The sequence below is a fragment of the Podarcis raffonei genome, chromosome Z (assembly GCF_027172205.1).
Source record: "Podarcis raffonei isolate rPodRaf1 chromosome Z, rPodRaf1.pri, whole genome shotgun sequence".
Lineage (NCBI taxonomy): Eukaryota > Metazoa > Chordata > Lepidosauria > Squamata > Lacertidae > Podarcis > Podarcis raffonei.
In genome coordinates, this window is record NC_070621.1 from 21,121,660 (window position 1) to 21,135,784 (window position 14,125).

Sequence of the window (14,125 nt, forward strand, 5' to 3'; positions counted from 1 at the left end):
CGACAGGTGACAAAGAACAGGTAGACTCACCTTCCTTGCAGCCTGGCCCAAGTCTGGGAGCAGGCCTCTTAGCATGCAGTGTGGAGGCCTTCAGGGACTCCGTCACAGGCATGACGCCATTCGCCGCTTTGCTGGGGAGCTTCTGCCCGCTGTCCTGGAGCCTGGAGACCAGTCTCCCCACATCCACATCTGCACACTGCTCCGACCTGCTTTCTGCGCTGGGCCTCCTGGTATCAGCCTCCCCTGGCCTCTGCAACGGCAGTCTGCTGCGCTGGAGTGGCCTGGGGGCCTCTGTGCAGCCAGGAAGCATTGTGCCATTGGGGGTGTGGAAGCAGCCATCCTCTGCTAAAGGGGACCCAAACAATAACCACATTTATTCAACTTGTTTAAAAGATTTGTTTTGACAGACAAAAGCAATGTATCGGCATGTGATTTCTTGAGGGAGCGGTCATAGGTCAGTGGAAGAGCATCTGCCTTGCAAGCAGAAGCTCCCAGGTTTCAACCCCAATGGCATTGCCAGGTAGGGCATAAATCCTGGATAGCTGCTGCCAGTCAGTGTAGACAACGTTGAGCTGGATGGGCCCATTGGTCTGACTATGCAAATCAGCCCTTGACTCAGAACCATGAAGACTGGACTATTACTTTATTTTTAGTGGATGAGCTTTAGCCCAGTGACAGAGCACCTGCTTCAAATGCAAAAGGCCACAGGTTGCGTCCCAAGTGGCATCTCCAAGGTAGGCTGGGAGAGACACATCCCACCACCAACTGAAACCCAAAGGTGCTACTGCCAGTCAGTGTAAACAACACTGACTGAGGTGCACCCAATGGCCTGACTCAGTATAGGGCAGCTTCCAATGTTGAGTGTCACTGTGCTCTATTCACATTGTGTGTCTGTTGTTTTTCAGGATTACAATACAAGAGCAATAAATTCCACAACAGGCGAAAGGCAAATATATATTATGTATCTTAATTAGAATGCTAAACTCATTTAATTGATTCCACCAGAAATTCATACAGGCAAGAACAAAGTGTAACAGAGAACATTGTCTTGGAACTTTGTGTTCCGATGATGTGTAAACAAGCTTCGGCCTTCAAGAAATCCATTTGGGTCCCTTTTCTGCATTATTTATTTTATCACACGTTATGTTTTGCTAGGAATACTGTGACCCAGAAGAAGTATGCATGCAATCTGAAGAAGTGTGCATGCACACGAAAGCTTATACCCACAACAAACTTAGTTGGTCTCTAAGGTGCTACTGAGCAATTTTTTAATTTTTTTCAATAGGCACTGAAAGCTTAGAATTGGAAGTGTCTGTTTTTATTGCCTATATTGCTAGTTCTGTTGTGAGATGGGCTTGGGATAGTGAAAGGGTATTATTTCTTGGCTTTCCCCCTTCAAAAAATCTTTAAAACCTTTTTTTAAAAAAAAAATTACCAAGGAGACAGAGCTCTAGAATACTGCTGACAGAATCCTTAAAAAAAGATTTTTTTAAAAAAATGATTTCCTTTAATTTTAGATAGATGAATATAGCACAATGTATTTCATACACTTCCAATATCTGATGGGTTGGAATTCTCGGAGGAATAGCTGTACGATTTACATAGTGATAAAAGTGTGAAGGAACACTGTCTATGTCTGAGTAGGGCTAATGTATGGAATGCCCAATGTTCATGTTACCTGGCATCCGTAAGATGGAAAAAGTGGTTGAGACTTCTGTCAAGTTAATGGAAAAGTGTCTTCTTAAGTAGTAAGTTAAGAAGGTAATCTCTGATAAATGTATAGGCATAATGTAATAATAATAATTTTATTATTTATACCCCACACATCTGGCTAAGTTTCCCCAGCCACTCTGGGCGGTTTATAATGTGTAATAACTGTGCAGGCTCTTAATGAAGCAAAAGTTATTTGTCTTAAGAGTGTTCAGGAAAACTATATATGATCTTGATACAGTCCATGCGCATCTCTTGTCCCCCCCACCCGCACAAATACCTTGGGAGGATTAGGAGGAAATAAAATATCATTCTCCTGGGACATTTTGCTTTATAGATTTTGGTCTCTGTTTATTTGCAAAGTCCTGCCTCAAGAAACGACTTGGTGGCATGGGAGATTTCCCACAAATAAAGGAAGCCACACGATTTATCAAATCTGTCTCCCTTTCATTTTGCCTTCTACAGTGCACTTGTGCTGCATCCAATGGATGGACAATGCTATGTCCCACATTTTGCTATGTCACCCGTCTTTTGTAGGAGAGACCCCTTTTCAGTGATCCTCAAGTTCTGCAGCCAAAATCAAGGGTGGCAGCTGTTTACATTGGATACTTTGGTTATTATCCCTTCTGATGAAGAGCACAGCTAAGGCAGGGTTCATATAAGCTAGGTGACTGGTAATGACCCCTACCACGAGGAAGACCACTTCCCCAAATGGTTGCATGACAGGGCAGCTCCAACACCATGATCCTAAAGCATCACAGCCCCTCCGCCACAAGAGTGAGCTTTCTTTTGTTACATAGGATAGTCTAAGTGTCCTGAAGGCCTCTCTATTGACTACATGGCACAGACAGTGTGGTATTATCAACTGAGCACAGGGACCAGAGGTAGATATCAAGGGGAAGGGGGTCTCTGACAAAATGTAGTCCCTGAGTGGTTTAGGGCTGTATAAACCAAAATAAAGGACCAGCAGCATATGGGTCTTGAGTGCATCACATGATGAAGAAAAGTTGCCCTACCTACCAACAAGCGTAAGAGATAGACACATGCCATTTCCAAGTTGCAGAAAACATCTGGCGGAAATCACGGCTGTGTGTTCTCAACTGAGTCCAGAAAGTCAAGCTCACAGTGACAAGGGGGGAGTGAACAAGGGGATGGAGCAACCCCCTAAGAGGAAATATTACAGCATTGGGGACTTTTTCTTTTAGAGAAAAGATGACTAAGAAGCGACATGACAAAAGTTTATACAATAATGCATGGGGTGGGGAAAGTGGTAAAGGAAAAGCCCCTCTCCCCACCATAACACAAGATCTCATGGACATCTCATAAAGCTGAATGTTGGAAGGCTCAGGAAGAATAATGCATGGTGATACTATGGAACTGGCTCCCACAGAGAAGCAGTGATGGCCAACAACCTAGATGGCTTTAAAAAGTGGACTGGGCAAATTTGTGGAGAAGGAGAAAGTTATTAATTGCTCTTAGCCATGATGACTATGCTCTGCCTCTGTAGTCAGAGGCAGTAGTGCTTCTGAATCCCAGTTGCTGGAAATTGCAGGAGGGGAGTTTGTCATGTGCTTGAATGCTGTTTGCAGGTTTCCCACAGGCACTTGGTTGGCCCCTGTGAGAACAGGATGTTGGACTAGATGGGACACTGGACTGACTCAGCAGGCTGTTCTTATAACTTTCCACTTAGAAGCTCCTGACACTATTGCTAGCCTTCAATGTGATTCTTCTTAATTCACTGGTGGCATTAAGTTTCAGCCTGGTCGGGTCTGATTTTCTCCAATGTGGAGATCATTTCTCAGTTACGCAGCTGACAATCTTCAGTTATTTATGAAGTGTGCTCCATGGGAATAAAACTTGGTGCCTTCACCATGGCTCAGAGATTGCATTTCAGGAGGAATTAATGGCTGTCACCACGTTCTGGCCTGCTATACAGTGTGTCCCTGGTAATGCTTAGCAAAAATGCAACCAGCGGTCTATGAAATGCAACCAGCAGTCTATGAGCAGCGAGTTTGGGAACTGGAGTGCCAAGGCATCATATAACACATAATCTTTAGCTAAATGTTACCAGGGAAACACTGGAGGAGATGCAAGTTAAGTGACAGCTGCACAATTCTATGTAGTTTAGGCCACGGTTATATCACACTGGAACATGTGGGCATCCAACAAAGCTGAACGTGGGAAGGTTCAGGGGCAGAGAATAAAGAAGTATGTCTGCATGCAGCGCATAGTTAAAGTATGGAACTCACTCCCACAGGAGTATGGAAAACTCACTCCCACAAGAGGCAGCAATGGCAACCAAGCTAAATGGCTTTAAAAGGGGACTGGATAAATTCACAGAGGAAAGGGCTATTGATGGCTACTAGCCATGATGGGGGCTATGCTCTGCTTCCATGGTGGGAGGTAGCAATGCTTCTGAACAGCAGTTGCTGGAAGCAGAGGCAGCAGCAGCAGCAGCAGCAGCAGAAGAGAGGGCTCTTGTGCTCACTTCTTGCTTGTGGGTTTCTCTTGGTTGGCCACCGGGTTATTGGTCTGATCCAGCAGGCCTTTCTTATGTGCTTATCACAGCTTTGGCTTTTCTTAGGAAAAGAAAATATATAAATATACATATGCTCGGTCATTACTACATGGAGATAGGACAGGAAGCTGGACAATGAAGGAATAGATGTACTCCTTCAGCAAAACTGCATGGGACAGTCCTTCCTGGACTAAATAACTTCAAACTGCTTGCAAAAATTCCTACGTGCGGAAAGCCAGTATTATCATAAAAGAGTGTTCAACCAGAAAGCTTCTCCATGAAGCTAGGTTTCTATGTACAAGATTTTATTCCTCCACCTGAAGTCCATGAGAATTTTGTTGACTGTGTGGCTAATAAGAGCCTTTTGTTAATACACCTTCAAATAGCGAGTAATTGCAATAATGAATTCTCCAAGTGCTTCATCAACTTTTCCAGTAACGTAATTTTTGTCTACTTGTTTTAGTTCTTGGCCTTCAGCTATGTGGTGCAACACTGCTATTGTACCATCAAATTTTTATTTTATTTTTTGAGATAGATGATGTTTCCACAAACATCCACATTGGTCCTTCTGCTGGGTCCCTCTTAACATATGGCAAAACGCAAATGGAGTTTTGTTGCCACATTCACAGGACTCTGTGATTGAAGGCTAAGATGTCATGCATGAGTAGCCATCACCACCCATGGCCTGCCACCGCTCAATGGAAGAGCATCTGACTTGCAAGTAGAAGGTTCTAGGGTTCAATCCCCACTGGCATTCCCAGGTAGGGCTGGGGGAGTCTCCTGCCTAAAGTCCTGGAGAGCCACTGCTGCAGGTCAGCATAAAAAATACTGAACAATATGAGCCAATGTCCTGACCCAGTATAATGCAGTTTTGGAACCAAGTATAGCAACCAACATTTCATGTTCAGTGGTGTTTCAGTTAACCAAAAATATCAGTGTTAACCCACACTTTGTAACCATGGTTAGGTTTGCAAACCATGGCTGGATTCGGGGCTGACTTCTGATTAGTGAGAACGACAGTGCACATGAATCACACTTGGCTATGAAATGATAAGGGAAAGCAGAAAGGTCCATGCAAAAACTGTGGAGGGCACAGAATAGCCATTGTGGCTAGTAGCCATCAATAGCCCTCTCCTCCTCCATGAATTTGCCCAATCCTCTTTTAAAGCCATCCAAGTTGGTGGCCATCACTGCCTCCTGTGGCAGTGAGTTCCATAGTTCCAACTCCATGCTGCTTGAAGGAGGACTTTCTTTTACCTCTCCTGGATCCTATACAAAGCACTCCATAATATATCAGAGGGCAAGGTCCCTGTCCCGAGAGAATTCCAGTCTGGGGGGAAAAGATAGGAAAAAGGGAACAGAGGGGGCGGGGACCATAAAAGGGAGGTAGGGCCAAAGAAGGGTAAGAATATGCAGTCATTTCATGTGCATGTACTTGGGCTTGGTGACAGCAGGTTATGGGGACTCCTTGTTCTAAAAGGGATCAGCCGATGATATTTTGACAATAACCCTGAAATATGCAGCACCCACCCGTGTGGGACAGAGGTCAGCAGGCTGCACCAGTGTCCTGGCAAACCCTGGAGCTGCTTGCTGGCTTGATGGAACGTGATTGTTTTTTGGAATGTCTGCAACTGTTTTTAAAATGCATTTATTGCTGCTGTTGATGTTTTGCTGGACTGTGCTCCCCTTCTGGGAGGAAGGGTGGGGTGATCAACTGAATACATAACAAGGAGAAGAATTAACCAGTGCTCCCTTAACAGGCACGATGGCGCACCGAAGTTAAAAACAAAATTCAGAAAAGGGAGAAGAAAAGATGAGCTCGCCTTATCCGTCCCCACCAATACACTTTGCAAAATTGGCAGATAATAGGAGTACTCTGGTGGGGAGATAAGGCCTTGCCAAGATCCTCCAAAACCTTTCATATGATGTAAAAAGGTAGGAGGGGGGACCCAAAGTGCACATCCATCTGTGACAAGAGGGCGGCCACTGGTGCTTTTTCAGGCTATGACTCATTCTATTGCTCTGAATCTCCCTGGGTTGCCGACCAATTAGGCTCTCACAGTGGTTTGCCCTCCGGGTGGCAAACTGATCAGTGATTTAGCAGAAGCACTAGCCATTGTTTCTGCATGACGCACGCAGTGGCACAAAGTCGCTGTGCTTGTTAACAAGCCATCATGGCACTTTGGACCCATTTACTGAATGGAATCACTTTGCACCTCTGGATCTGCAAAGCCACTGATTCTTGGACACAGCACACTTAACTGAGAGCTTAACTAATCAGCAAGATGCAAGGGAGAGGCACCTCCCAGTGTTTTCCCAGCCAGGATCCAAAGCGTTGCTGGGACTGACTTAAGGGGATCAAGGCTAATGTTGATTTAGAAAAGGGCAGCTGAAATGATCAATGGGATGAAGCGACTCCCCTATGAATAAAGTTTGCAGCACTTGGGGCTTTTCATTTTAGAGAAGAGGCAAGTAAGAGGTGGCATGATGGAAGTTTGTAGAGAAAAGTTCCCCTCTTCTCATAACGCAAACTCATGGACATCCGAAGAAACTGAATGCTGGAAGATTCAGGACAGCTAAAATAAAGCCCTTCTTCATGGAGCACAGTTAAATTATGTTACTGTCAGGAGCAAGCCAGCAGTAAATCACACCAACCAAGTTGGAGCTAACTCTTTATGAGCAAAAACAGGATTAGCACAGCAACTGTTCTTCAGTAGGTCTTGCCCCCATTAAGCAGAGACTGTGCCTCTGCTCTCTTCATGCCTCTCCTGGTTCTGTGAGACCAGTGGGGAGGGGAGCTTGCTGCAGGAGGAGGAGGATGTAGGGATATCGCGGAGTGGGGCAGTGGGGTCCGGAGGGAGCACACTTCCCCACCAGCAGGCAGCCACAATCTGCCTGCACGCGTGACCTTGGGGTGCAGGGAAAGCCCCCCCCCCCAGACAAGCCACAGCTGTCTGTACATCGTTCCACCCATGTCTGACCTTTTGCGGTCTCAGAAGTCAGCAGTGTCCTGTCTGTAACATTTTCCTTAGAGACCTTTTGTCTCCTTTCGTCATACACTGTGCAAGGGGAAAATGACGCTGTGGAAACAGGTGCCAAAATAACTTTGTTCCACCCCACAATCTCGGGACGGAAGATGTGTAAAGGTCACAGCCCAAAAATGTATTTGCCTGGCTTGCATGTTTGTCTCAATAAAAGGAGGCTCCACAGGAATGGTGGTAGCTCGCTCGCTTCAGACCACGTGTGCGCAGCTCACATGATGACCAACACCTGTCTTGGGCCTTCACTTCAGAGGAGATGCCCATGCCTCTTCAGCAGCCAGACTCATCTGTGCCGCTTGGCTTCCCTCCTCTCCTATTTCTGCCAGAGACTCTCCCGGCTCACTAAGCCCCGCTACCTCTTCAGCTAAAGACTCCTCCCAGTCTTCTCGCTCTTCTCCACCTGACCACTCATCATCGTCCCACCACCAAACCCCCAACTCTGAGCCTTCTTCCCTTGAAGGTTCCCCAGCTGCTTCTCTCTCCAATCCTCTCTGCGTTCAACCAGTCTGTAACAGTTACTCACTCCCAAAGGAGCCTGTGATGGCCACCAACTTGGATGGCTATAAAAGAGGGTTATAGAAATCCAGGGAGGAAAAGAGAGGGCTATCAATGGCTACTAACCATGATGACCATGATCTGCCTCCACAGCCTGAAGCAGCAACACATCTGAATCCCAGCTGCTGGATATGTCAGGAGGGGAGTGTGCTTTTGTGCCAAAATCCTTTTCCCAGGGGGCATCTGATTGGCCACTGCAAGAACAGGATGCTAGACTAGATGGGCCAATGGTCTGATCCAGCAGCCTCTTCTTAGGTTCTTATGTTTCAGAGCAGGAATTTCTTGTAGTTAATAGACTAATCCCATTGGAGATTGTTTTTTCTTTTAAAAAATGATAGAAAACCACTAGCAAGTTAAAACAAAACCACCAAAGATATTTGCAGGTATTTGAGGCCTTGGTGGGCCCCAAGGAGATTTTTAAGGGCACTCCATCAAAGGTATATATGGGGGGCAGCTATAGTCTGTGGGGATAATGCTTCCTGATTCAGAGTATTATGGGATGTGTATGCATGCAATTTTTTTTTACAGCAAATGGTGTGGGGTTTTTTTACCCTTGTGAAGCGGCAGCTCCTGTTGCTCTCTTTAAAAAATGAACAAGTGAGCTGGGTGCACACACAGAGCTCCAGTGCAGCCCCACATGAAAGGATGGGAAGCAGTTACCAGGATCAGCCCCACTCACCTTCACTGTCTTCCACAGAGCCTCCAAAGAAGACGGGCCTCTCCCGCAGAGGGCGCTTGGAGATGGTGATGGGTTTGTGCCGTCGAGTGGCTACCCGGGGAGGAGGCACTGGGGGTGCAGCATTGTCCTCAGGGGGGCCGGAATATATCTGAGGGGGGAGGCAGGAATATAGCAGATATTAATATTATGCAGCTTTAAGCAACTGGATGCATAAAAAACTGACTCCTTTTGGAATAAAACATTGCCAGGACCCATGAGCATTGTTCAGAACTTTACTTGAGAAACGTTCTTCAAAACAGAACAGAAAATATATAGTGATACATCCAAATAATTCTATACAGTATCATGAGCATGACCAGCACAGGCTTATGGAAGATTACTTCTTCCAGAAATTGAAACGGTCTCTCTCTCCTATTCCAGCCTGCATTACCCTGTGTACCGCATCTACCACCACCACTTTTGGACATGAACCTGCTGTAGGACTCAGCTGTACTCTATTTAGCAAGTCAGAAGCTCAATGAAGTCCTGCAGCAAAGGTCTCCCTATATCCTTTCCCCTTGTGGGCAGTGGGTTCAAGCCACCCAGTGACTATAGCTGGACCCCTGAGCACAGTCATGGGATACTGAGGAAGAAACACAGTGTGGTGTCAGGATTAGACTAGGACCTGGGAGACCGGAGTTTGAATCTCCACTCAGCCGGGAAGCCCACTGGGCCAGTCACTGCCACTGAGGAGAGGGAGAAAGATGCAAGACACCTTGAGCTCCTTGGAGAAACAAGGTAGGATATAAATGTGATGCAATAAAAAATAAAGGAAACAAAACAAAACACAAAATGGAAGGACTAGTAACCTGCATTCTGCTAAAGCTAGCAATAACTAATTCTTAACATCCGCCAGTTAATGGGGAGCCTCTTGAAAATGTCGTGGCCAGTCACAGACATGAATCTTCCTTGTCTGCACACGCAGTAATTTATTTGATTGTGCCAACAGGAGGCAAAGGATCAACAAAAGTGACCACAGATGCAGCAGGAGGCTGGTGAAAAAATTGCTCAATTCTGCAGTAGTTTAGTTGTAGTTCATCTTAATTTGGCCTACTCCAATTTTCGCATGTAGTAGCTAATTTACATTTCCCTCCTCCAAGATTCATTCAGCGTGTGTAACGCGCAGTTCATTTCCCTTTTTGAGATTATTCAGCTTGTACCTTCCATAACCCAAAATAGATTCCCTACTGCATTTCTCGAAATGCATTCCTTTTCAGTTCCATAAACTCAACCCCAGTGCCCCCTACCCTATGACAAGCAATATTCTGAATAGAAGTTTGCCCAACCCACTAAGTAAGATACCAGGCCATTTACACCCCCAGCGTGAGTCTGCCTCCGCCACCTCCTTGCCTCTTAGCATCCCACTAGGCTATCCCACCACCCACCTTAGTAGCCACTGGTTGGGACCCTCTCAGGCCTTGTTTGGTCACTACCCTCTCATTCATTTGGAGCGAATTAAAAAGTTCACTTTCAATTGCCACCTGTCCTGTTTCCAGAGATGCTTTAGATATACCAAATCATGGGGGGGAAATTACAGTGAAGCAATTACTCCCAACCCAACCTTGGTTTGCCTTATTTGTTTTAATGTGACTGCCACACTACCACAGGAAGAGGTGCCAAAGTAATATAACACCAACCCCTTGACACTGTTCCTGCCTCAACCCCATGGAGCACAAAGGTCTGCCAAAGTATTTAGTAGTGACAACAGACCATAAGCATTGGGGCTTTGTTGTAAAGACCAGCATCTGAGCCATAAAGAAACTGGGGGCCCCCATTCTATAGCACTAAGGGGACCTCATTTTTTATAGTTTTCCAGGCTGCAATGGGTACACACAAGCTGCTGACATGGAACTAGCTGCTCTGCAGCTTCCATCCAATTTGTCTCTCCCAGCTAACATAAAATACGTTCTATGGCTGGTGGCAGCTGGGCATCATCCCCAGGCGTCTGCTTTCAGAATACCTAGGGAAGGGAAGCATTCTGAGAATGTGGTCCAAGTTTCTTGAGATCAGTCTTGCTCAGCCTGGTGCCCCCAGGATATTTGGGGCTACAACTTCCAACATCAGGATGGGAGTTGTAGTCCAAAACATCCAAAGGGCATCAGGTTAAGATCTTCTGTCCTTTCCCCCACAGAATAAAGCAGCTGTTAATCTCTAGTGGACTCTGAAGCCCGTTGGCTGCATGGCAACAGCATTTTCTACAGCTTAGGAAACAGGAATAGCCAAATGTTCTCCCGGTCTGGATGCCAAACAAATTTGGGGATTTGTGGCAAACCCCTTGTGCCACTCAAAGAGAAAATGGCTGAAAAGCAGTTGCAATTAACAGAAATTAAGATAACAGAGCAGGGCTTTCACAATGTCTTATCCTTGGTTCTTACACACCTAGGGGTCTGTCAGCAAGGCTGTGCATGTTGACTTCAAAATGACCTGCAACATTACAAACACTGTTGTATGAAGTGCTCCCCCCCCCCGACATATTTATTTCTCATTTGCACCCCATTCTTCAGCCAAAAAGTCTCCCAGGGTGTTCTAAGTGCAATTTGTTAAAACAAGGATAAACTGTCCCCACAGGCTTAGACTATAAAACAAAAACCACAACTTGCGAGGGAAAAGGGAGGGAAGAGGAAAATAATCCAGTCCTTGAACAGTTGTTTCTAGAATGCCCAGCTAGCACAGCTGAGGGCCAGGAGATGCCAGGCAGAGCTGGTCTCTCAGTAAACCTGCCAAGAGCGAGCCTCCTGCTTCCCGTTTCTGCCACTGAGGCAGCCTGAGGGAATGGCTCCCCCCCCCCAGGTGCCAGTTGAGGCGAGGAGGCCCGATGAGGCTAGCCTCATGAAGTCAATGGAGGGGAGTACTGCTTAATAGCTCTCTCTCACTGCTTTGCCTTTCTGATGAGAAATGCCTCCTACAATGCAATTAGTTACTTCTTTATTATGCTGCATTACCAGAAGATTGGCATCAACGGACAAAAGGTTGGTTCAAATGCAACGACTTAATAAATCATGGCTAGTTCATTGGGCGTTCATTCTGCATGCCTCTCCTTCCTTTCCCTCAACAGCACTTTCATCTTGCTCTCTTTCAACCACACTTTCCCGTTATGGCTGAAACGTGGTACCCTGGTTTACTGCACAGTGTCAAAGCCTCTGTTACAAGTAGAGAGTGCGCAGGCCCTGCACTTCTGTCCTGATCCTCTGGCTTAACAAATAATAATAGGCTTGACGCTTCAGCCCCGGCCTTCTTTAAGGTACAGTTTCCTGTTGCATCCAAAGCAGGGGATTGTGGGTTTAACACAAGCACAGTTCGAAAACTACCGGCTTAGAGTTTTCAAACTGTTCTGCGAAAGGGAGCACCTCTCTTTTCATTGCATGATCAAGAAAAAGAAACTTTTTGCCAGACTGGAACACTTCCTCACCTTGCTGGAGGCTTATGGGAGCTCATTTGGGATCACCATTCCTCCTACCTCCCCCTCTCCCCCCCCCAATGAAAAAAAGACTGCAGCTTTGTGACTTTTTAGTTGAGAGAAAAGACAAGTATGAGGAGACATGACCGAAGTTTATAGAATTATGCAGTTCTCAATTCTTGCTTGTACCCGGGACTGTATATTCTCTGCAGTGATCACACCATATTTCGGAGCACTATAGCTCTCGATTTAAAAGCCACAATCACAAACCTCTCCAAGTAGCTGTTCCTACCCCCAGCTAGGTTCACACTATGTAATGAGGCAGTAAAAAGCACATAAATTTTTTTCATATGCGCAGGTGGTATTGACCTAATCTTTCAAGTTTGCAGAGCAGGGTTTGTGTAATGCCAAGACTTGTTTCCAGGGGGATCAAGTTTTTAATTTAGCTGTAGCACTCAAGTTTAAAGCTGTCAAAGCAGTAATTACAACACACCAACCCAGTGAACAATTCCGCAGTCCTTTGAGACTTCACAATTCACCACATAAATAATATATCATGTCTGCTTGAAAACTCATTTGAAGTGTTTGCCTATGTGCGTACGGAAACATTTCCACTCCACACCCACCCAACCAACCCATTTTAAGACTCAAACCTAATAAAACATTACTAGCTTAACCTTATCGCTGCAGAAATTAAAGGCCAGGAAAGAAGACATCTTACTTTTAATTAAAATACACCATTCCAGAGATTAGAAAAAGGGCTTGTTTTATATGGTTCCACTCACCCCCCCACTGCTGGCCAGAATCTCTTAAGAGAAGGTTTGGGGAGGAGGTTTGAAATAGTGGTTAAAACTTTGAGGGCTGAGAAATTTATTCATTTATGTTATTTATATCTCACCTTTTAGTCTAAGGAGTTCAAGGTGGCATACATGGTTCACCCCCCCCCCTGTTAATTCCTACAATGACCCTGTGACGTAGGTTAAACTAAGAGGTTGTGCCTGGCCCAAGGTCACACCCTGTGAGCTTCATGTCCGAGTGGGTATTTGAACCCTGGTCTCTCCCAGGTCCTAGTCTGACACTCTAACCACTACACAGCACAGGGTCAGGTAGACTTTGCAGATACTGACCAGACTGGGGAAGAAGACTTGGAGTGGCTTCAAGATGCTTTCTAGTTTATGATTCAACACCCGGCATTTTGAAATCAAGGATTTGGAACTCTCTAAATTTTTATATAAAATTCAAAATGCAGCAGAAGTCTCTCCAAACCACAGTTTTGTTTCCAATCTCCCCTATTTGCCTCCAGTTTTCCTTTGCTCCAGTTTCTTTCAAGGAGGACTCCCAGCACCAGAAAGGGAAATGGAGCAGCGACCAGCTGTTGGCCTCCTGGCTTGTGAGATATTTCCGGAGAGCTTAAGTGCAGGTCTAAGATGTCTGCGTGAAGATTCAATTTTAAACAGGGCTTTTAAAAAATGTTTATCCTTTTTTGGCGGGTGGAGGGAGTGAGTTGGATTGTTTAAACTGGATTTTTAATTAAAGGCCACTTTTCCGGGTCAATAAAAAAAGCTGTGGTGCTGGTGGTAATCTCCTGAAGCATTATAGAGAAGGCTCCATCGGTCAGATATTACACTGCTTTATTGCTTTGCTAATGTGGGGTCAGGTAATGGAATCCCACAAGAACATAAGAAGAGCCAGCTGGATCAGGTGCAATGGCCCATCTAGTCCAACATCCTGTGCTCAGTGCCCCAGTGGGAAACCAGTAAGCAGGATTCGAGCACAAAAGATCGCTCTCCTCCTCCTGCGGTTTACAGCAACTGGAACCCTCTTTATCTCTGGTAATCCCCATCCTTAGAATTGCTAGGCAGAATATCCAAGTGTAGCCCACCTGGGAAATCTTCCACTGCAGTATTTCACCACCAGATCTCTGCTGTTTACTCAGTTCTCAAATGATGAATATGCATCTTCCACAAACGAGAAATGATGCTTGCTTTAGGAAGCATGAAAATTAAAATTTCTCTACCCAATCGACCACAAACCATTCCTTCTGGAAAGTTCAGGACTTTGTGTTTGGCTTTTATTTACTTTCTCACACACATATGCACCCACACGCCTTCCACGAAATAAACATTCATTGTGTAACGTGAATCACATTAAAAGCTCTATTTAGCTGGTTTCTTCCTATGCATAAT

At 45.5% G+C, this 14,125-nt stretch overlaps 1 protein-coding gene across 3 annotated transcripts in view; it reads right to left on the reverse strand.

The window, feature by feature from the left end:
* Positions 1-14,125, reverse strand: part of OPHN1 (oligophrenin 1) — a 127,217-nt gene that overhangs the window by 18,091 nt on the left and 95,001 nt on the right. For all 3 annotated transcript variants that reach the window (XM_053374236.1, XM_053374238.1, XM_053374237.1), the window contains 2 exons: positions 8,504-8,651; positions 31-345 (listed from right to left, as the gene is read on the reverse strand). In XM_053374236.1, the coding sequence (XP_053230211.1) occupies positions 31-345; positions 8,504-8,651 (463 nt within the window). The remainder of the gene's footprint in view (positions 1-30; positions 346-8,503; positions 8,652-14,125) is intronic.